At 39.3% G+C, this 24,594-nt stretch overlaps 1 protein-coding gene across 3 annotated transcripts in view; it reads right to left on the minus strand.

Annotated features, from left to right (window-relative positions):
• The window catches only part of nbas (NBAS subunit of NRZ tethering complex), a 304,149-nt gene that overhangs the window by 74,695 nt on the left and 204,860 nt on the right, over positions 1–24,594 (minus strand). For all 3 annotated transcript variants that reach the window (XR_011885018.1, XM_072251277.1, XM_072251278.1), the window contains 5 exons: positions 17,843–17,953; positions 15,848–16,098; positions 13,210–13,544; positions 3,935–4,153; positions 2,734–2,936 (listed from right to left, as the gene is read on the minus strand). Coding sequence is in view for 2 of the 3 variants with exons in the window: in XM_072251277.1 (XP_072107378.1) it covers positions 2,734–2,936; positions 3,935–4,153; positions 13,210–13,544; positions 15,848–16,098; positions 17,843–17,953 (1,119 nt within the window). In the remaining variant the exon portion in view is untranslated. The remainder of the gene's footprint in view (positions 1–2,733; positions 2,937–3,934; positions 4,154–13,209; positions 13,545–15,847; positions 16,099–17,842; positions 17,954–24,594) is intronic.

Raw genomic sequence — 24,594 nt, forward strand, 5'->3', positions numbered from 1 at the left:
GTTGTGCTCTCCTCCTTGCTGAGCAACCCTTCTACAGGAACATTCCTAATTGCTACAAAGCAGCCTGTGCTGGAAGGAAAGCTAGCCAACAGCCTGCTGTGACTTGTAATTAAGTTTCATGTAATAAACACTTGAGTGAAAGAGCAAAGGATGACAGATGTCTGTGTAATCATACCAAACCATTATGTAAGGAAGGAGAAAAATCATCCACTAGGTTGATCATAATGTCCTTTAGAGAGCAGACAGTGACCCACACTTTGTCCACGTTTAAAAGTTATGGGGAATTGTTATTCACCTTGAACAGAGATGAAAAGTAAAACAAACTAACCAACTCAGGTCAGTATACTTTGGACATAATGTACAATTGCCAGGTGCATACATAACAGGCCATTTCTTGTTGGAAAATGCTACCAGCTCCACATGGATTTAGCAGTAATTCTCCACATATGTAATTGACACCAAATTTAGGATTCCAGTGCTACACAGTTGGTGCTCTTTGCTACAATTCCCCCTGTTCTTATATAGAAAGTCAGTCAGTTAAACCTGTGGCAAATCCAACCTTGGGCAAGAAATTTAGCTCTGTTCATTTGATTTGAGAGATACACTGGGGAGGATTACACTGACAGCTAGCCAGCAATTTTGTAGAGAGGCCAGCTTGCTGCAGAGCGTGCATCAGCACCTTCTGGAAACCTATGCCTGTGCTCAACACATCCTGATAACCTCTCACTCTGCTTGGGATTTATAATCAAGTTCAGAAGTGTTTGGTAATCCCAGAGGCTTGGCCTACACTCGCAGGCTCATCTGCTCCTGGATTATTTTAAATATGTGTTCTAAATTGTTAGAATGTTCTTAACTTCAGTGTTAATTTGTTTAAAAAAACAACATTAGTTTTTTTGTATCTAGTGGCTTCTGTGACATTCAAAAGCACCAAATTTTTTGACATGTTTGACTTTCAGTACATCTGGGTTGTAGGTTAATGAGCAGTCAGTTTAGTTTGCTCAACATTTCTTTCTCAAACAGGGCTTGCACCTCTCTTACTCAACTTGATGTTGCACTAGACTTGGCAAAAGAGGAGAATACATTTAAGGAGTAAATTCACTACCTCATTATTTGTCTTTTGCACTATTTTTGTAATGTACCATTTTTTTAATGTTTTGCAATGTACTGCAGCAACAAAACAACATTCCACGATTTACGCCAGTGGTAAGAAACCAGATTCTGAGAAGGTGGGTCAATAGAATGCACAAGTGGCTCACTGCTGGCGACAAGTTCTAGCCTTTCCTAAACCAGAAATACAGATAGCTGATCATAGTGATTTAGAGCCTCATGAAGAAAATTATTGAATGCGAGTTTCTAAATGAAAAATGGCTTCAGAATAGAAAAAGCAAAGGAGTAGTTTTGTCCGTACGAGTACAAATAGTTGTATGCAGTCCCTCAGAAGTGAGGAGAATAGGTGCAAATGTAAATGTAATTATTAGCTAGAATTAACATAAAAAAGATTTTAACTGGATATACAGTACAACAAATTTTAATGTTAAATCTATCTTCTTCCACTGACTAGCCATTGAATACTTACTGACAAGACTACATTATATTAATTTTTAAAGTGCTCAGTGGAACCCCATACAACAAAATACAATTAAAAAAAAACATGGTCTACCGTATGCCACTCAAGCACAGGAAATAATGGTATAAATTGAGCATTTTGTTAGTCCAGCTACCAACATGTATCCAAAGGTCAGGTAGTCCTAGGCTTATTAGAAGAAGAGGAATCGAGCTGTAGCAGCCCATGTGACAGATGTGATTGCTGTTTCGAATTATATATTTTTAGCACCTCAGGCACCTGGCTCTTAATTGAGCAATCTGACACCAGAAATTATATGGCCATTTTACTAACTTCCACAGTAACCAACTTTTCCCATTTGTCTGCTGTTAATGGTTTTGTAATTCTTCTTTGCTTGGAGGTGGACGCACAAAGGAGGATTCCCTATAAAATATTGGATGACTGCAAATGAGTGATGTAAGAGAGGGGGGTCTAGGTGCTCCGGTGTGGAATCACAAAAAGCTATCAGGCAGATCCAATAAGTAATTAAGACAGCAAATAACATTTTAGCCTTCATTGCAAAGGAGTTAGAGCTTAAAACAGGGAAGTTTTGTTGTAATTGTACATGGTGTTGGTAAGGCCATATTTGGAATACTGCATACAGGTTGGTTACTATAAAGGTATAGTAACAATAGAGGGAATCCAAAGGAGAATCACCAGAATAATTCCTGGAATGATAGGGCTGTCCCATCAAGAGAGACACAATGCTTTGCACCAGCTTTCCTTGCTGAATGATAAAAGAATCATAAAGATTTCGAAGGGGGCTTAACAAGGTTGATGTTGGATTATTTTCACTAATGAGAAGGTCTTGAAGAAGGGGACAGAACTGCAATTTTAGCTTAAACTTTGGGCTTCTTCTTTAAGCACTAGTCACAGGGCACTGATATGAAAATGTTCAGACAATTCAACAAGTCAAAGAATGATCATTAAATGGCACAACAGAGAAGTAAAGCAAAATTATGATTTAAAACAAATAATATAACACCTACATCCTACCTTGTTCTAATACAAGTGTGTTGTTATTCAGTACAAATGAAAATTATGAGAATTGTTCAAGATCATTGAGTCAAGGCAAGGAAATGGTCCAAGCCCAGCAATACTAATATTCAAAACCTGGAGTGCAAGCCTACCTTAGCAAATTTATAACCTTCTGCACAGCATCTTGTACAACAGCTTTCGGTGATATGCCTTGAGATTCTACGGCAACCAGCAACAACTGCTGCATCATATCAAGGGACTGTCCATCAAGAACCATAGTAACTGCCAGATCATGCAGCTTAGTGCTCTCAGACCTTGAAAGGTCATACAAATGATAGTACTTTTGGAATAAGCTCTGAAAATGGAAAAAAAAATCATAAGTTTCATCAGTTTTAAGTTTTAATTTCAGGTTTATATTCAAAATATTCAGACATCTTCTCAGAAACTAATGGATCTGTTACATATCTAACATTTTTGTTTCTCCAGTTTTCACCATTTCTTTTCTCCTGGTACACTCCTGACTAAGAGAAACTTCTAATAAACAGTACACAACAACACAAATTTGCCACTAAAAAAAACATCCTTAATGAACTTTGATAAATTTGTCAGAGTCCTTTCCATGATGTTATGCTGTTTTAGGATCAATCCCAACTTCGGAGAAGTACTCAATGAAATAAATGTGATACAGTTTTTATTCATCTCAAAGGAACTATGAAGCCTACTGGACAATTTGACAGGTAGGTGCACACTGCATCAATTACCAACCTTCATCACAAATGAGAGTGGCTAATTGCATACATATGAACAGTCTGCATGCAAAGATATTCTTTTGACCATAAAGCATAATGACGGCTACTGAAAGAAAAGAGCAATGAGGCACCAAATCAATTATTGGATAAGTAGAAACTGCACACCAGTTTACATAATTCTTACTGCAGTGAAGCACATCAAAAGGATGAACTGGGCAACTCACTGAAGGAAAAGAATATTGAACTCAGATTTGTTACCATGAAAATGATGGTGTTGAATATAATCACAGACGCATTAATTATTAAGAGAACAGGACATCAAACCAGTAATGAAATAAATTATAGCTAATGGGAATTTGTTTAACATGGAAATGAAGGGAAAAAAATGGAAAAAAGCACCTCACAAATCTCATGTTATGGCTATCCAGGAAGTAAAGCTATTGCTGTTTAAAATAAATATATGAAAGATATCTATTGGCTCTAATCAGCCTTATTTTAAGCACAAAAAAAAGATTAGAGATTCTGCCTTGTAGATGCCAGTAATTTATACTTTATGGAAAGTAAACATTGTGCAGTTGGTTGAGAAGGGCAAGATTAGCTTTACCTGGTTGCTGGCCTTCAGGGAGTGTACAAAACTGTGGTTGAGCGTTTCTAGATGAGCTAGCGATTGCTGTAGATGAGTCAAAGCCTCTTCATTGCTGCCCTGGGAATTAAATGCAGGTGGGACGTTGCCTTCCAAAGACTTTTTCTGCCGCTTCTCACTGATCTGTTTGATTGCTATCATCGCTCTTTTAGAAATCTCCAACCTAGTTTCAACATTCAGCTAAAAACATAAAACAGATATAGTATTTAAGGTCCACTCAGTATCAAAATGACAGAAGTGCAAGGACACTCTCTCCATAAATTAAAAAAGACGCTGGCAACAAATTGTTGCATCGAGGATTTCTTTCTCAGTGTTAAGGTAAATTTGAACTGTAAATTATTGTGTGAATAGTTTGTGTCAAACCAATTTGGAATTTTCTTTCAATATTTAGATTTCACAATAAAAATGGGGGAAATGCATTTGAAACTGCTTATGTTTATTTCAATGTGTTGGTATATTTCTGCAGAACATAATATACAACTTCAGTTTCTTGCCTGGAATTAATTTAGTGCAAAAACTTAAAAGCTATTAATGTAATTCAATAATAACATTATTAGAGATATATCTCCAATCAGAGAACATAAAATAATTTTATTAAATAGCACAGAATCGAAGCTCAATTGCTTGCTTTATTATGAAAGATGATTTTGATCTAATGACGTCAATCAATTGAAATGTGGCTTTCAATTGTGTGCTGCTGTGCCACAGATTTGCAAGAAGCACAGAACACTCAGGGTGAAGTCAATTCTCCCGCTACACCCCACTGGCACCTCTCTATAAAACTGATTCATGTATGTGTAATTAACACTCAGAGTGGCCCACTCACAGGAAATAAGGTCTGGACATCAGGGATAAGTACCTGCACCTGCACTCTTTAATGGAATCATCAATTACTTGCAAGTAATTGATGCAAAACTTGTTTTTTCTTGTATCCATCGGCTGGAGCAAAGTGTTACTGGTGCCGAGAAGATTTGCTGGACAGCTTGTAGCACTTATGCTGAAACCAAAGATGAAAGTTTCCTTTTGTAAATTTAGTGGTCTTCTCCAGCATAACAAAAAACAGGAAGAGAAAATCTCAAGGCAAGATCTTTCTTGGAAGGCTGGGAAGGTACATACTCGAAGAAATTATTGGAACAACTAATGCAATTTGAAGGAGAATCCAAAGCAAGTGATCTTTGTAATTTGTCAACAAAGATGCCTGACTAACAACAATAAGGATGTCTGACTATCATGACAATCAACTGGTCTGGTTAGAAGTCACTATTATCCTGAACTAGTTAGCCATGGAGAGTTTAGGTGTGTCTCATATACTATGTCATAGAACACAGCTGCATGAGGTATTAACCAAATACATTCATCAGTGAAAGAAAGAGGTTACCTCCTTCTCTTCAAGGAGCAAGCAGCATACATTCTGGGCTGTGAATGTGCCCAGATTGCATGGCACTTGAACATTCAGGGAATGAGAAATCTAATGCATTTGAGCCGTGCTATATGAACTGCAAAGGCCAACACCTCTGAATGTTTGGATTGTATACAAAGACAAAAAGAGATTGCTATATTAGGAGATGAATGCTCATTCCTCCATTCCAGGCTCATTCCACAATGAATGAGTAATGGGTACAAGCAATTACAGCCATGGCCACAAGGTACTTTAATGGAAAGTGATAAACCATTCTCCTTGGAAGATTCAGCTGTCTAGATTGCTCAAGGAATACTACAGTTTTAGAGAGAGTTTCGTGCTTTGTTCCTATGTTCTGTATGCAGCAAAATCTTGCAAATTAAGTGGAAGCAAGACAAGGCCAGATGACTGCTTCAGATTGCTCTATTACTCCATTAGATCACAGCTGATCATTGCTTTCCATGTATCCCCAGAGTCCTTGAATTGTTCAGGTCAGGCATCGGAGAAAACAGAGCTGAAATTTTGGAAGATGGATTCTTCATTAGAAATGGTAAAATGAACAGACCGATGTAATCGAGAGATGGAATGCCTGTATTAGAGTGTCAGGAAAATAAATCACTTCAAAAATAACCAGCGGGGATAATTTCACTTGCCCCATCACTGAAATGTTCCCACATCTATAGACTCAAAGACTCTTCATCTCATATTCTTGATATTTATTGCTTATTTATGATCATTATTTCATTTTTTTCTCTTGTATTTGTTGTCTTTTGCACATTTGTTGTTTGCCCTGTTGGGTGCAGTTTTTTGATTATATTCTTGGATTACGAAGGAGGCCACAAGAAAATGAATCTCAGGGTAGTATATGGTGCCATCTCTGTACTTTGATAATAAGTTTACTTTGAACTTTGAGGAAAAGAAAATAAAGGTACAGTCAGATAGTGGTATGAAAAAGGTGGAGGGGGTTTGAGGTTGTCAGAAACTGTTAAGTTCAATAGCTAAACAAGAGGAACTCAGCAGGCCAGGTAGCACCTATGGAAAAGAGTAAACAGTTGATGTTTCGGGTGAAGACCCTTCATCAGAACTGGAGAAAAAAGATGAGAAGTCAGAGTAAGAAGGTGGGAAGAGACAAGGCAGTAGGTGATAGGTGAAACCAGGACAGGAGGCGGTGTGAAGTAAAGAGCTGGGAAAGAGATAATGGGCTGGAGAAGGGGAAACTGATAGGAGAGGACAGAAGGCAATGGAAGAAAGGGAACAGGGAGGAGCACCAGTGGGACATGATGGGCAGGTAAGGAGATAGAGAGAGAAAGAGAAATAGAGAGATAGAGAAATAAATACAGTAGAGAGATAAAGAAATAAAGAGAGAAAGAGAGAAAAAAATGGGGATGGTGAAGGGGGGGTGGGGCATTACCAGAAGTTCGAGAAATCGACGTGAGAATCAGTAGGCTTACAAATTTTATTAGTAGACAGGCTGTCTCCATAGATAGAGACAAAGGGATTGAGAAAGGGGAGGGAAGTGTTAGAAATGGACCAGGTAAATTTGAGGGCAAGGTGGTAGTTGGAGGCAATGTTAACGACTTCTGCACAGCTACAGGAAGCAGCACCAATACAGTTGTCGATGTAGTGTAGGAAAAGGTGGGGAGTGATACCAGTGTAGGCTTGGAACATAGATTGTTCCACCTAGTTGATAAAAAGGCAGGTAAAGCTGGAACCCATGCAAGTGCCCATGTCTACACCTTTTGTTTGAAGGAAGTGGGAGGAGCAGAAAGAGAAATTATTGAGAGTGAGGACCAGTTCTGCCAGACGGAGGAGAGTGGTGATGGAGTGAAACTGGCTGGGTCTGGTGTCCAGAAAGAAATGGAGAGATTTGAGGCCTTGCTGGTGGGGTGGAGCCATATAAAGACTGGACATCCATAGTGAAAATAAGATGATCGAGGCCAGGGAACTTGAAATCATTGAAAAGATCAAGAGTGTGTGAAGTGTCAACAGCTGTAAGTGGAGATGGTGTTTTTGACATATTATTTTATACAAACAATAAATAGTTGAGGCTTCAGCTCCAATCACTTTGAGTCCCACAAGTTTTCGAACACCAAATGAAAATTACGCATTTTGACTCCCTGATTTTTCTTATCAACCCTCACAAAGCCAATCCCAGTTGCTGTTAGGAAATGCAAATACACTGTGGTCTTGATAATCACTGGAAGACACCTAGACCTACAGCATCTGGAATGACAAAGGTAGATCATGCTTGGGTTTCACAACATGCAAGGTGGATTCTAGACCACATATCACCAACAGCTGGAACTCTACTACTGTCTTGTACAGTCATTCATTTTGTTTCTTCCCTTCTCAACGGCAGAGTTTCCTTAATGCAAGCATTTCAGTAGGTCAGGAAGGTCGCTCCTCATCAGTCTTAATTGGAAATTGGGATAAGCACCAATATTGACCTTCCTGTGACACACGACGCATATATAAATGCTAATATAACAAAGCCAGTATCGTCAGGGTAAAACAATTTATATACTGTCAGTCCTGTTCATTGATCCTCTGCACAATCATGGAAGGTGGAATCAAGAATCAAGTTAGCATAACAAACATTTTTTTATGCGTACAGCCAAGGCTAAAACCATGCTGCCTATTCTCCACAAGTCTGCCCTATTATTTCTAGGTTTCCCCGGTAGATAGTTGTTCACATGGAACAATTGAGCATTTTGGTTGCTGTTCAAGATAGCCACATGCAGATTTGGACCAAATGCCTAAAATCTCACCACAAGGGGCAGCAATCTGTGCTGGCTGGCTGACAGTGAACTGTAAGGACACTGTTGGAATGCTGGAAGAACAAATCCCATCATATGTGAGATGAATGCTGTTTTGGATTATACAGAGTCACTATCCCTCTCCCTGGAAAGGGCCTGAGCCAGCCAAGCAGTCTGCTGCAGGACAAATTGCTGGAGGACATGACACTTCCAAAGTCCTGCCAAGAGCAGAATCTAGTGTCATGATGGCAGCAAGCTGAATCCATACAGAAAACAAAGCTTCACACAATTGTTCTCATATCGGAGGGATCAAATGCACTGCCAGCTGATCTGTGCTCCAAAGTGGCAGTTCCACTCCCCCGTGGTGAGCACCATCTAACTCCCAAAAGGTCAGATTGACAGGGTGCCATAGCATTCACTGATCCCTCACCAACAGTGGAATCCAAAGACACAATGGCAGTAATCCAAGATTGGACTACAGATGTTAACATTTTCACTGTCTCACTCATACCTTGAGTGGCTTCTGCCTTTGTTGCACTGGAAATTGTAAACTCTGCCAGCAAACACTGCACCATAGCCGGGTCAGCAAACCTTCACAAGAGGAAAATGAGCTCCCACCTCCACAATGACTAGATTTCTATATGCCCCCAGATAATCCATACATGCTTTCCATCTGTAGGTGTATAAACACTGATATATATAACCTGCCCATAGGCATCCACTTAACTCTACTGATGAATGTCATTGTCTTTGGAACGGAAGGCACATGCTTCGCTGGCTTGAATGAAATCCACATGGGTGGTGTCTCATTCCATTAAAGTCCTGCCCTACAACACAGGTAAAGTTCAAACATCTGTGTCAAGTAGTTTTTGTTTTGCTGGTTTTTTTTCTTGCTTTCATCAACCAATCACTTTCCAACACAATGAGAAAAATACTTTCATGCAGGAGATTTAAATTTCCACAAACAAAAACAATTAGCTTCTTAAGTATCTTGCTGTGTATCACGTACTTCTCCAAAGTAGAATGTTTTCAGCTCAGGTCTACTTCCTGCCCCTGTCGGTAAGGAGTACGTACTGTATGTTATCCCCGTGACTGCATGGGTTTTCCAGTTTGTTCCAAAGACATAAAAGTAATGGTTAGTAAGTTGTAGGCGTGCTATGTTAGCTTAGGAGACATGGCAACACTTGTGCACATTCTCAGACAGTGTTGGTCATTGAAACAAAGCAGCACATTCACTTCATATTTCAATGTTTTGATTTTATGTGACAAATAAAGCTAATCTTTAATGAACTGCCCATTTCAAACACTGAGTTGTTCTGGTAACAGGCTGCTTTACTGTTTCAGCCAACGTAGTAAATAGAGGAAAATTCATACAAGACATTTGCCTAGATTTCTGTCAGTTTAAGAGGGGGTTAAATTGGATGGGTTGATTCATATATCCACTAAAGAAATCCAATCTAATGAAATATGTTTTAAAGTTTCCTAGTAGCTGCATATTTTAGTAAGAAACAAGTTTTATTTACAGACAGAATGGGAGAGAGGCAGTTGATCATAAAGCGATTACAGCACGGTGGAGGATTCAGAAAACAAATCAGCAGTTGTTGAGACACATCAAGGCAGGTTGGAGTCATGTGGTCTTTGACTGAGTAAAACTCCAGGCATGAACTAGAGGTGGTGGTGAGCTGGGTGAATGACAGCCACAGCTTGAGAAACCCATTATTTGTTTGCAAGACAGTGATGAACGGAAAGACCTGCTTTCTAAACCAATCTACAGTACTTTCAGACAGCTGATGAAAAGCAGAGTAGCAATCTTGTCCATATATCTTTAAATTTCCATTACAGCTCTGAGCAACACTCATCTCTCCCACATTTCTGAGACAAAGTACACAATAGTTCATCCATCACCCAATACCTAGCTGAAGAAGTAACAAATGTAGTTTTATTGGCCTAATATACGTGTTTGCTCTCTATTTAGTCAGAGAATATAGAAGTAGGGCCTCCAGCCCATACTGAACATTAAAAATAAGCTGTATTAATCCCATTTTATGCTCTCTACATTTCCACCAATGGTTCACAGACATTAACACTCATTTACCCACCTGTGACTATTTATTGTGGCCAATCAACACACTACACCATCTATTTGGGATATGGGAGTAAACTAGAGAATGCAGAGGAAACCTATGTGGCCTGAGGGAGGACATGCAAACTTTACACATACTGCACTGGAGGTCAGGGCTAAGCCTGGATTGCTGAAGCTGAGGGGCAGCTTTCAGGCACTGTACCACCACTGAATATGCTGTTTGCCTGTAGGATTATTAATTGTGTAGTAACATCCTTTTTTGGATTTTTAAATCAATAAATACTGGCAGTATACATAAAAATAAATGATTGGCACATTCCAAGAAAAATCAAAATTGTCAATTTCCAGTGAATATTGAATAGATTAATGTTATCAACCTATCAGGAACCACAATTAAAAACTTTGCTGAAACAACATTGTATAATCTTATTAAAAGATATTTGATTGACTTGAAACATCAGATTATAATCACATTATGTTATTAGGTTTAACACTGCAAAGTTGTAATCTCTACATTAAAATTCAAAAAGTGGTTTATTAAACATTTTGCTGCTTACAAAATATGTAATGTTTCTATAATGAATTTTCTTCTCATTCTTTATTAAAGGAAATTTGTCTGCCTGCATTGCTTATCAATTTGAGAAACTATTATTTTTGAGACAGTGCTTTAATGCTGGCATCTATGCTGGACACGGTGACTTCCTGTGCTCAATAATAAAGCCAGAACGGCATGGAAATTCTAGAAAGAGTCACTGCCAAATTCTGTCAAACATGTGATGTTGTTGACAGGGCCTTGTAATATTCAGATGTGCTCAATATAGTCAATATTTGCTGGTGAGAACCTTCCAAGTAGTGGTCACGTGTTCCAACCCTATATTAAATCCCATAGCTTTATTATTTTCTAAGGGGAAACACTCAGAATGCCAGTGATTAAATCATAGGTTCAAGGGTATGTGCGCATATTTGGCACAACATTTTTTTGGAGGGACAAGAAAATAAAAAATGAGGGTCACGATCAGCCCTCTTGGAAGGTAGCACAGATCAGGAGTTGTGGTGGAAGAGGGTAAAAGTAAAAGGGAATTGAAGCCTGTGAAGAAAAGATCATGGACCAGTATTTTCAGTATGGGGTGGAGGGAGGTAAGATGGTAGAAATTGTAAGGATGGGGGGTGACTCCCAGGGAAATGGCATGTAATTAATTTTCCCCAGAACTCTCAAGCATTGCTTGGGGAATTATATTTTCTTGTATGTCCTAGATATGGAATTCAGATTTCCACATGGGTAGGAAGCGTTCAATATAATTTTTAGAATGATCCTAAACAGTCTAAAATAGTCACGTGTTTTGAGAAAGAAAAAAAAAATTCAAATGCATAGCAGTGAAAGAAAAAGCAGATGTAATTTAGTTCCTCAGCACATATCAAGCCATGATCTGCTTTCTGTTCGAAGCAAACCCATCACCAAACTCGAGACCCTGGGAATCAACATCTCCACTGCAACGGGATCCTTGACTTCCCAACCAACAGATGACAATCAGTAAGGATAAGTAGCAACACCTTTGCCATAATTATTCTAAATACAAGTGCACCATACGGTTATGTTGTCAGCCCTCTACTCTACTCCATATAAACTCCTGGCCAGACTCTGCCCTAGTTCCATCTGCAAATTTGCAGGTAATAACCATCGTAGTGGGTCATATCTCAAATGACAAGTCTGAGAATGGGAAAATGTACTTAGAAACATTTGTACTAAGAAAGAGATAGAGAGTTTAGTAACATGGTGACATGACATCAATCTTTCCCTCAATAACAACCCAAACAAGCTGACATTGACTTCAGGAAAAGGGGTGGTGCACTTGCCTCTGTCTACATCATTGTGTTGAAGTTGAAAGGGTTTCAAGGAGTGAACATCACCAACAGCCCCTGCTGGTCCAACCACTTATATGACACCGGAAGGAAAGCTCACTAATGCCTCTACTTCCTCAGGAGGGTAAAGAAATCTGGCATTTCCCCATTGACCCATACCATCTTTTATTGATACACCATAGAAAACATCCTATTTGGATTCATAACAGCTTTACATGGCAACTGCTCTGCAATGACAACAAAAAACAGCAGAGTTGTAAATACAGCTCAGTACATCATATAGCTCCCTCTCGATGTACTCTGTCTATGTCTGTCTGTCTGATTCACTGTTTACTCTGTTTCTGTTAGACTTCATATTGTTATTACTTTATCTTGTTCTACCTTAATTCACTGTGTAATCATTTGATCCATATGAACTGTAGGCAAGACAAGCTTTTCGCCATATTTTGGTACATGTGACAATGATAAATGCTTGTAAAATATTTGATATTTCAGCTTCTATCTTATGCCAAAATGATTATTTGCTCATATGAATCTTAAATAACTAAAATTTAACATTCTAAAGATTAGAGACAGAATCATAGTCATAGAAAAGTACAGTACAGAAGTAAGACCTATGACCCATCTACTCCATGCCAAGCCACTTAAACTGCCTACTCCCAACAACCTGCACTGGGACCATAGCCCGCCATATCCCTACCATCCATGTACCTATCCAAGCATCTCTTAAAACGCTGAAATCAAGCTTCCTGGCAGCTGGCTCTTCTGTTGGCCGCTTGTCCACACTCTCATGACCCTCTGAGTGAAGAGGTTTCCCCTCATGTTCCCCTTAAGACTTTTCACCTTTCACCCTTAACCCACAACCTCCAGTTGTAGTCAAATTGTGCTAAATCAGCTCAGTGGATCTTACAGTAACATTCAAAGTTGATAGGTAGAAGTCTTGACATGGTTACGGGTTAGTCTGTGGGAAAACATGCCTTGATTTGTCATTATACAGTGCCGAAATTAGAAATGAACACTTTCTATTAGTTCTGCCACTGTTTGAATTGCATATCATGCTACAACTGCCACGTATAAGTTTAGTTTTAAGAAAACTTGATTCCCCTCTTGTATCCAAAAAAAAAACATTTTTAAGTACCTTGTTTACAGCATTAGCAGAGAAGGTGATGTCATCCACAAATTCAATAATATTCGCAGGAGAAAGCCTGTCAAAATATTTTGCACATGTATCATATGCATGCAACCATTCGGTTGCTGTCTGTGGTGGTGTTTTAATAAGCTGGAAATCTCCAATCCAAAAAAGTTTACAAAGCCATGTAGCATAGATGAGATTTGGAGAGAGCATTATAGCATCTTTCCCAGGAATTTTAGAAGCCAGTTTGGAAATTGATAAAACATTCTGGCTAGTGAGAACTGGTTCCAATGATTCCAAAGGATCAGTGTTTCCATCTGTCAGCTTCTTATAATTAAGGTCTAATAAAGAACAAATGAAATGAAGTCAGCATACAAAAGGAACAAATAAGTACTTTTTACAAATAGAATTTTATCATATGACCTTATTAATAAGAATGAGACATATTTAAAAATAATATTTTCAGTCATCTACAAACATTCAAGTTATCCTAAATAAACTCTGAATGCATAATAATCCACTTGGTATCTTCAGTTTCTGAACAAAGTAACAAAAATAATGAATTACACAGATTTCAGCACCACTGTTAGCTCAGTCTTCAGCCTTGAATGTTCCAGAAGTGGGCCCCTGCTCTTTCCTAATGACTGAAACCTCTCAAGTTTGGTTTCTTTTTTAACTCTTACTTCTGCCTTTCCAGTGGCAGTATGGCTTTTAATGGAAAATGAAGATGAGAATTATGTGATGAGTAGTATTCCACTAAATGTGATCTAAGTATATAAACATTGTACCTTTTATTCAAAACTGTGATAGTGGTTGCTTTAAATACCCTTTTTAATCTTGATTATTTAATAATTATTAAATGCATATCCTTGGATCCTTTTCTTACTTGACTATTTAAACAGACCTCCTCTACATGAAAATTAGCCTTTTTTGTATGAAGTATTGCACCTCACTTTTACCTATTAAATATCTGTCGTTTAGCACAGACTTGGACAAGTGTTGGTTGCAGAAGTTATGGAGAAGTATTAAACTGGGAGAGTGCAAATTATGATGCTGCTTAAGCAGGATCTTAGGAGGATAAACACGGGGAAGTGTACAATGGAAATGTGAGGGTTGTTTAGGGAGCACTTGCACGGAGTTCTGGATAGGTTTATCCCACCGAGGCAGGCAAAGGATGGTAAGATGAAGGAAACATGGCTAACAAGAGAAGTAGAACATTTAGTCAAGAGGAAGAAAGAAGCATATTTAAGTTTTATGAAGCAAAGATCAGACAGAGTTCTTGAGAGTTACTAGGTAGCCAGGAAGCAGCTGAAGATGGGACTCAGGAGAACTAGAAGGAGACATGAGACGGTTCAGTTGCTTGGCATTCAAAATGAGGTAGTAAATTGGATTAGACATTGTCTTCGCGGAAGGAGCCAGAGAGTGGTAGTAGATGGCTGCCTCTCCGACTGGAAGCCTGTGACTAGTGTGCCGCTGGGTCCATTGTTGCTTGTCATCGATATTTGGATAATAATGTGAGAAAATGGATCAGCAGATTTGCGGATGACATCAAGAATGGACTGAAAAATGGCAGATGGAATTTAATACAGACAAGTGTGAGGTGTTACACTTTGGAAGGACCAGTCAGGTCTTAAGCAGTGAGCGGTAGAACACTGAGGAGTACAAGGAATATAGATCCATAATTCCTTGAAAGTCCCATCACAGGTAGATAGTCATTTAGAAAGGTTTTTGATATGTTAGCTCTCATAAATCAATGTATTGAGTACAGGACTTGGGATGTTATGTTGAAATTGTATAAGACGTTTGTGAGGCCAAATTTGGAAAATCGTGTGCAGTTTTGGTCACCTACTTACAAGAATGATGTAAGTAAGATTGAAAGAGTACAAAGAAAATTTACAAAGAGGTTGCCAGGAGTTGAGGACCCGAGTTATAGGAAAAGGTTCAATAGGTTAGGACTTTATTCCCTAGAAGTTGAAGATTGAGGTAAAATTTAATAGAGGTATACAAAATTATCAGGAGTATAGATAGTGTAAATGCAAGCAGGCTTTTTCCACAGACTCGAACTAGAGGTCATGGATTAAGTGTGAAAAGTGAATAGTTTAAGTGGAACATGAGGGGGAACTTCTTTATTCAGAGAATGGCAAGACTGTAGAATGAGCTGCCAGCGCAAGTAGCGGATGCAGGGTCAATTTCAACATTCAAGAGAAATTTGGATATGTACATGGATAGGAGGGGTATGGAGGGATATGCAGGGGTGCAGGTAAATGGGACTAGGCAGATTAATGTATTGGCACGCACTAGGTGAGCTGCAGGGCATGTTTCCATGCCTTAGCTTTCTATGATTCAATCGGCTTGGTGAGTTGGATAACGGGAAACGCCAAGGCATTCTGCATATATGTAAAGAACAGAAAGATGACTAGAGTGAATGTAGGACCGATCGGGGTAAAAGAAGAACCATGCACCTGAAGTTGGAGAAGTTAGGCGATGTCCTAAATGAATACTTAGAAAGTTTTATTGATGACTTATTTCTCTCGAGCCTCTTAATTATACATACTAATAATACGTAATAAAACATCTAACAAAAGCCCTGTGACTACATAATATAGATAAATAAATGAACCATTGAAAAGCCAAGTACCCCTACCTGGAGCAATGACCTTGAGTTTTTTCAGCAACTTTATATGAGTGTCTGGTTTGATGGGTTGTTTCATCAATTCAGCACAGCCACAGCTTTCCAGTAGAGTGAAATAATAAAGCAATCGGATATGATCCATACCATCAATCGCTGGGTAGACATATTTTGTCATGTGCTCATGAAATGCTTCTGGCTTGCTTTTCAATACGTCGAAAAGGTTAAGAATCAAGACTCGACTTTCAATTTCTGTAGTTGAAAGCCTGAAATTAAGAACAAAAGGTTCCATGTAGGCTTCAGTGATTAGATTTTGCAATTAAAATTTTTAAATAAACAAGATGGAGACATCAGTATGGAGACAACACTAAGCAAACTATGCCACAAGTACAGTTCAGCAAATTGATGCCTGTGACTCCAATATGGAGTGAATTTTTGAGAGCAAATGTTTTAACTGCTGCACTGCTGATAGTTTCAATGTACGTTTTTTTGTTAAGTCCTTTCAGTTCTAACCTGCTTATTTGTTATGACCATCTACTGCATAGAGAAGATGAGCTTCAGTGCATTTCCACAAGCTAAACTAGTTATCCATAAAGTTCCTCCCCACATCTTCTTTAGCGCATCGGCCAGCTGTTTCTTAAGCATCTGTCTGTTTGATGAGGCAGAATTTTTAGGTTGACGCTCAGTCCAGCACAGGCAGAACTTGTGCAAGGAGCCGGCTGGATTCGATTCTGGGACCTCTTACTCCGAAGTCCGGGTGTGGATGCCACAACACCATCGGCACAGACTAGGTATCCATTAATGCTAGTTAAATCACCCATTGTAAAGTTAGAATAATTTATTGGAAATTAATCCTTTTAACAATCACTCCATGTTATCTCCTACTCTTGACACATGAGCCATTTCATGAAATTATAGCAGTCATTTCTCCCTAATTACATTGTGGGTAAAATGTTTCCCAAAGAGATCCCACCCACCCTACTAATGGCCTATGTGCCTTGTCCCCATCAGGGAAGAGGCTATGCAGCAACCATACCAGGACAACCAGACTCAAAAGGAGTTACTTCCCCCAAGCCATCAGAATGATCAACACCTCCACCTATTAAGTCACCCCACTACACCTTATATACAGATACTCCTGTTACTTCAAGCACATACGATCAGACTATGTATTTAAACTAGTCATATATATATAATTACTGCATTTTTATATTGTGTTCTGTATGCTGTGTTTTTTTTTAATGCTGCATCGGATCTGGAGTAACGATCATCTCATTCTCCTTTACACGTAGGTACTGCAGAATGACAATAAACAACTTTGAATCTTGAAAAGCATCATAAAAGATCAGAGGTTTTGCTCCCCAGTCTAAGCCAAGTTTGTTGTTGTCAGTCAGGCTAATGGTAAAATATTACAATTCTGTATGGATTCCATAAAAAAAATTGAGCTAATCCTTGCTGCTGATTGCTTTACAGCAACTCCTACAAGAAAATGCTTTGTGTGGACATTTTTAGCACAAGTCTCTACTGGGAAGCGAAACCTGCAGTTTCTTTGCTCCCTAAAGCCTTATTTGTCAATCTGTCACACTGATGATTTCTAAAGTTAAGTCTTCCTCTGTCCTGAAGGAAAGCTTGTTTGTCAATAAATCAAGTGTAAAAGTCCATCTCATTCGGGGCTTTGCTCAGAACCACCTTCAGCCTTTCCTTGAGCTTCTGAAGCCTTGCAGCATGAATCTCATATAACTGTCTGTGCTTCGACATCATGGTAAGAGTTCTGGGGAAGAAGTTCTCAGTGAGGGAGTAGGAGACTGTAAAAGACAAATCTAAATTTACTTTGGACTTAAGCAGTGAGCTCAGTGTTGCATCTGAGTGTAAAATCCCATCTATCCAATCTCTGGAATTGCTATCATTTCTTCTTCACGGCAAATGAACATTGAGAATTATGCCTAAATATTATGTGAAATGAATGAGACATTAATATGAATGCACTGATAAGTTTTTATAGCTACTTACCCACTATCTGTGAAAAGGAATTCCAAATGTGTCATGTAAAGTTCCCACAGGGGGATATTGTAACGCTGAGCCAATGATAGAGAGATCTTATACACATTTTCTTCCAATGTTCTATGAAAGGAGAAATTATAAAGAAATGCAGAAAATTTAGGAATTTATATCTTTCTGTCAATAAATTCATTCAATTATATAAAACAAACAGTTAAATAAATCAATTTACAACTATAGTGGCTGAAAATGACTGTCCCCATAGTTTCCTGTCAAAGTCACTGTTGAAGATAAGAAAATTAGTGAAATTTCAGTAAGCACCTTGTTAGCTTTTAGATCTTGGGTTTGGAAAACTAATACCTATAAAACTCTTTATAAACAACAAGGTATTACTGGTGTATAGTCATCAACTTAAGATACCAAATGCAGAAGCTTATTTGTGCAACACACACAAAATGCTGGAGAAACTCAGCAGATCACACTGCAGCATTTATCCAGAGGAATAAAAACTCGATGTTTCAGGCTAAGGCCCTTCATCAGTCCCCCATTTCACTTGAAATGTGCTGAGTTACAGGCAGAGTTTTCAATATACTCAGATTGACAGAGAATAAAACAGGTAATCACCCAGAAGAATTTTGAAAAGCCAAAATAATTAAAACACTGCTGTGGGTTATGAATAAAAACATACCTGAAGTGGAAAGATGCTCAAGGAGTCAAAGGTTTTGCATAACACTTCAACTTAAAAAAGTCTTTGCATGTGAATTACTAAATGTGGAACTGATATTGTTAATTGAGCATTTGTGGTCTTAATGAACAAGGGAACTCATAGCTTATCTCTTTTAACAATTGAAATTTAAGGACTATTATTCTTTGGCTCAACTCATCCATGCCAACCAAGATGACCATCTAAGCTGGTCCCATACTCATCCATGCCAACCAAGATGACCATCTAAGCTGGTCCCATTTGCTCAGTTTGGCCCATTTTCCTCCAAACCATTCTTTACCTGTGATGGGACCGTATCCACTATTTTTGTCTGATTTTTCGTTCAACAGCATTGGTGTTTCCATACCAAGCTTTGATGCAGCCAGTCAATATACTCTCCACTACACCTCTGTAGAAACTTCTGTAGAAGCTTTAGATGTCATGCTAGATCTTCGCAAACTCCTAAGGAAGTAACGACGCTGCTGTACTTTCTTCCTAATTGCACTTATGTGCTAGGCCCAGGTCAGGACCTCCAAAATGATAACACCGAAGAATTTAAAGTTGCTGATCATCTCGATCTCTGATTCTCCACGAAGGACTGGCTCACGGACCTCTGGTTTCCTTCTCTTGAAATCAATAATCAGCTCCTTGCTCTTGCTGACAATGAGTAAGAGGTTGTTGTTGTGGTACCACACAGTCAGATTTTAATCTCGCTCCTATATGCTGATTCATCACCACCTTTGATTCAGTCAATGACAGTGGTGTCTTCAGCAAACTTGAATATAGGATTGAAGCTGTGCTTAGCAACACAGACTTAAGTATAAAGTAACTAGAGAAGGCGACTAAACAGACAGCCTTGTGGTGCACCTGTGCTGATAGAGATTGTGGAGGAGATGTCATTGCCAAATTGAACTGACTGGGGTCTGCAAGTGAGGAATTTGAGGATCCAACTGCACAAGGAGGTATTAATGCTAAAGTATTCGATATTAAAAAGACTTTGTACATTCACCCTATCTATGACCTTGATGATTCATGTGTGAACAGTCACAGGTCATGATTTATATTGATAGCAACATTGTAAAGAAAAGAGATGAACGTTCGCAGAAGATTTTTAAATATTTTAAGCTGCACATGGTAATTTCTGGATTAACCCATATATGCATGCTAGTAAGTCATAGAGGTATGACCTTAAGGTGGCACGGTAGCATAGTGGCACGTACAACACCTTAAAGTACAGACGACTTGGGTTCAATTCCTGCCAACTCTGCCTGTAATGAGTTTGCACGTTCTCCCTGTATCTGTGTGGGTTTCCTCCAGGTGCTCTGGTTTCCTCCCACAGTCCAACCACTCATCAGTTGGTAGGTTAATTGATCATTATAAAATGTCCCATCATTGGGTTAGGATTAACCTGGAGATTACTGGGCAGCGTGGCTCATAGGGCTGGAAGGGCCTATTCCACGCTGTATCTCAGTAAATAAATACATAAAACACAGAAACGAGTCCACATGTAGCTCTTTATACAAATCCTACCCATTTTAATTTCCAAACATTTCTATCAAATCCCCTCCCGATTCTCTCACTCGGGAGTTACACTCCATGGCAATTAATAGTGGCCAATTAACCTTCCAATCAGCACCTCTTTGTGACATGCATCTGTAAGAGCAGGTGAACGCCACATAGGCAGAACCGATAGTCTCAGAAGCTCTGAGCCAACAGCTCTACCAGCTGTGCCACTGTCCTACATTGTTTAGAAATGGTGGATAGTGAGAATCTGGCATTAAGAAAGAAACAAAATAGCAAAGCAAAATTCATGATTTGCACATGATTTTCATTTCCACAAATTGCCAGAAAGATTTTCAAATATTACTTCTAAGTAAATTTACCTTTATTTTGCCGGTATATTCTGGGCCAAACACTTACAATTATAAGTACAAAACTCCCTACCAGTTAAGCACTTCAATAGAAGAAACATTGTGATTGGCAATCTCTTGCTTAGCAGATGCTATCTCCTTCTCTCAATTCCTCAGTCTCTGTCGCATCTGCTCTCAAGATGATGCTTTTCTTGTATACCTTGTATTTCTTCCTCCCCTTCCCCCCCTTCTCCCCCCCACACTTTCTTTCTCTGACTTCTCATCTTTTTTCTCCAGCTCTGTTTAAGGTTCTCGGCCTGAAACGTTGACTGTTTACTCTTTTCCATTGAAGCTGCCTGCCCTGCTGAATTCCTCCAGCATTTTGCATGTGTTGCTTGGTTTTCCAGCTTCTGCAGATTTTCTCTTGCTAGTTGAACACAGTCTTCAAGCACAGTTTGTTGTACTTCTCCAATTTGTGATCATTTATCTTATTTTGGCAGCAGTTATACATAACTATCCCATCTCATTTTAAAACATCCCTTCTCAATCATCTTCTGTTGTTGGAAGCAGATTTCGTTTTCCAACCTTTCTTGATAAATGAAGTGATCTGAAGCCCAACAATCAAACCTCTTGCCACTCTTCACGTTTAACACTTCTATATTGCAATTTTTAGGAAGGCTTACTGAAGATATTTAAAAAAATGAGAGAGTGTTTCCATCTGATTTTCTGTTAACTCCCACCCCACCTCCAGTGAACAAGACTGAGGCAGTTCCATTCGCTAGAATGGGTCATCAATTAAAGGTGATTGTAAGAAAAAATAAAACTTGTGTTAATATGACACTTAATATATTCCAAGATCATAAGACCATAAGACAAAGGAGCAGAAGTAGGCCATTCAGCCCATCGAGTCTGCTCCACCATCTTATCATGAGCTGATCCATTTTATCCTATTTAGTCCCACTGCCCCGTCTTCTCACCATAACTTTTAATGCCCTGGCTACTCAGATACCTATCAATCTCTGCCTTAAATACACCCAATGACTTGGCCTCCACTGCTGCCCGTGGCAACAAATTCCATAGATTCACCACCCTCTGACTAAAAAAATTTCTTCGCATTTCTGTTCTGAAAGGGCACCCTTCAATCCCGAAGTCATGCCCTCTCGTACTAGACTCCCCCATCATGGGAAACAACTTTGCCACATCCACTCTGTCCATGCTTTTTAACATTCGAAATGTTTCTATGGGGTCTCCCCTCATTCTTCTAAACTCCAAGGAATACAGTCCAAGAGCGGACAAACGTTCCTCATATGTTAACCCTCTCATTCCTGGAATCATTCTAGTGAATCTTCTCTGTACCCTCTCCAACGTCAGCACATCCTTTCTTAAATAAGGAGACCAAAATTGCCCACAGTACTCCAAGTGAGGTCTCACCAGCGCCTTATAGAGCCTCAACATCACATCCCTGCTCCTATACTCTATTCCTCTAGAAATGATATTCCAAAGCATTTTCCACCTAATAATTGTGAATTGTGGCAGCTGAGGAAAACCAGTCGGCTTCCACAATTAACAACATTATAATGAAAGATAACTTACTCTGACATGCTAATTGAATGTCCCTGTGTACCAATATAGTACGATTAAGTTCTATATTCACCTTAGATGGGTTAGGGTTTAATGTGTCACCCTACTGGAAGGCAGTTGTCTATGATAGAGAAACACCCCCTCAATATGCCATGTATCTCCAGCTTTTATGATGGTGATTTATTTGAAGTCATACTGAGTACAAAGGAAGATGCTTTCATTTGCTTATGCACAATATCAACATCTATTTCATTATCAGCACCCCCACGACAGAGTCAGAAGTGGCGATTTTCATGAGTGACTATTCAGTTCAATCCATTGATAATGAAGCCCAAGTTAAAAGACTGTAAAGTTCAAAAGTGGGGTAGGCATTGAAAGTGGCAAGTAACATTTGTGCCATGGAAATACCATGGCAATGTGCTTCTCCAGTAAGACAGCATTCAATAGCATGCCTGATAATATAAGCCCCGCCATCGAGACAGACAGGAGCAAAAGGATATGAGGATATCAGCACCTGAGCTCACTCTAGGTTGCACCACTTTGGCTTGAAAAGAGATAGTGACTGGTGGATCAAAATCCTGAAACTAACTACATAAGCCTTTATAGGCAACCTCAATTCCGACTGCAGAAATTCAAGTTGCAAAGCTGCCTAATCTCATCAGTTTGGGAAGTCAATAGATGGCACTGATATCATAGCTTAATCGCACAATCATCTGTCACATATTTCTCTTCCTCACCCCACTACATTTTCTGTAGGGATGGTTCTCTATGTGACTCCCTTGTCCATTCGTCCCTCCCCAATGATCTCCTTCCTGGTACCTATTCCTGAAAGCTTGACAAGTGCCAGACCTAACCCTACATTTCCACCGTCACCACCACTCAGGACCTCAACAATCCTTCCAGGTGAGGCAACACCTCATCTGTAAGTCGGTCAGGGAAATCCATTTTATCTGGTGCTCCCAGTGAGCAAATTCTACATTGGTGATTCTTGGAGCAGATTGGAGGACAACTTTGTCGAGCAGTTTCACTTTATCCTCTACAAAAGGAAGGATTGCTCAAAAGCAACACATTTCAATTTGATTTCCTATCCTGACGCCTGTCTGTTGCCTCTTCTACGCCATGATGACACCAAACTCAAGTTGGAGAAGCAATACGTCATATTTCATCTAGCTAGCTTCCAATCTGATGTCATGAATATTGATTTCTCTAACTTCTAGTAATTTCTTCCTCCTCCATCTTCTCCTTTTTTTTTTTTACCTGTTCTGGTTATCCTCTCATTCCTTTCTCTTCTCGTCTGCCTATCACCACCCTCTAGTGCCCTTCCTCCTTTCCTTTCTTCCATGGTCCACTGTCCTCTCAGATTTCTTCTTCTTATTTCATTCCCCCTTCACCCCACCCCCACCTTACCTATCACCATGTATTCCTTCCTCTCCCCCCGGTTCTTAGTCTGATTTCTGCCCCCTTCCTTTCCTGTCCTGATGAATGGCCTCAACACGAAACTTAAACCATTTATTCTCCTCCATAAATGCTTGCTGACCTGCTGATTTCCTCCTGCATTTTGTGTTATGTAGCTCTGAGGAAAGAGTGATGTCAACTAAAAATTGCTTAAAGCAACTGCACAATGCCTCTACTTGCTGAGGAGGCTGAAGAGAGCTGGACTCTGCACATCTATACTCATGTCATTCTGCAGATGCACTGTAGAGAGCACCTCAGCATGCTGCATCACTGCATGGCATGGAAACTGCACTGTAGCAGTGAGGCAGGTTCTACAATGGGTAGCCAAAACAGCACCATCATCACCAGCCTACCCGCCACTGACATATACAGAAACGTGCTAGCAAAGGGCCAGCAACATCATGAAGAATCCCGCCGACTCTGCTCATGGGCTGTTTGTCCTACTTCCATCAGGGACGTGGCTACGTAGCATTTGCGCCAGGACCACCAGAATCAAAAACAGTTACTTTCCACAAACTGTAAGGCTGATCAATATCGCCACCCACTAACCCACATCTTCACACCTCCCACCACCACTACTTTATCATTTACTGTCAGTCACCTTATGTACAGACACTCCTATGCGCTCGTGTCATTTTATGGATACGTGTATAAAAGCTATTGTGTGTTTTTATATTTATTGTGTTTTTTATTACTATGTTCTTGATCTTATTGTGTTTTTTTTCTGGGCTGCATCAGATCTGGAGTAATAATTATTTCATTCTTCTTTGCCCTTGTTTACTGGAAATGACATTAAATAATCAAACAATCAATGAAACAACCTAATGCAGTGTGATTGTTTTGCACGAAGCCTGCACAGTGAGTTTAGCAGTTGTTAAGACAGAAGTTTCAATTGAAGAAACAATAAATTGAAGGGGACTACTCTCTGCAAGATCTGCAAGACACTGATCACTTAAAAATAAGAGGGAGGGATATGGCAACAAAACTTCTGAAGAAAAAGATGAGGTCATATATAATCTGCTATCTTATTGTGCAAAGATATTTGTTCTGAAAAATATCAGCAGACTCTGGAAAGCCATTCTATAGATAAAGGAATTTCCATTTTCAGTTAGTAGCATGATTTACTAAAAATCCTCAGAGCAACTTTTGACATCTCCTGATGTTTGGACAGTCAT

The sequence above is a fragment of the Mobula birostris genome, chromosome 2 (genome assembly GCF_030028105.1).
Source record: "Mobula birostris isolate sMobBir1 chromosome 2, sMobBir1.hap1, whole genome shotgun sequence".
Taxonomy (NCBI): Eukaryota; Metazoa; Chordata; class Chondrichthyes; order Myliobatiformes; family Myliobatidae; genus Mobula; species Mobula birostris.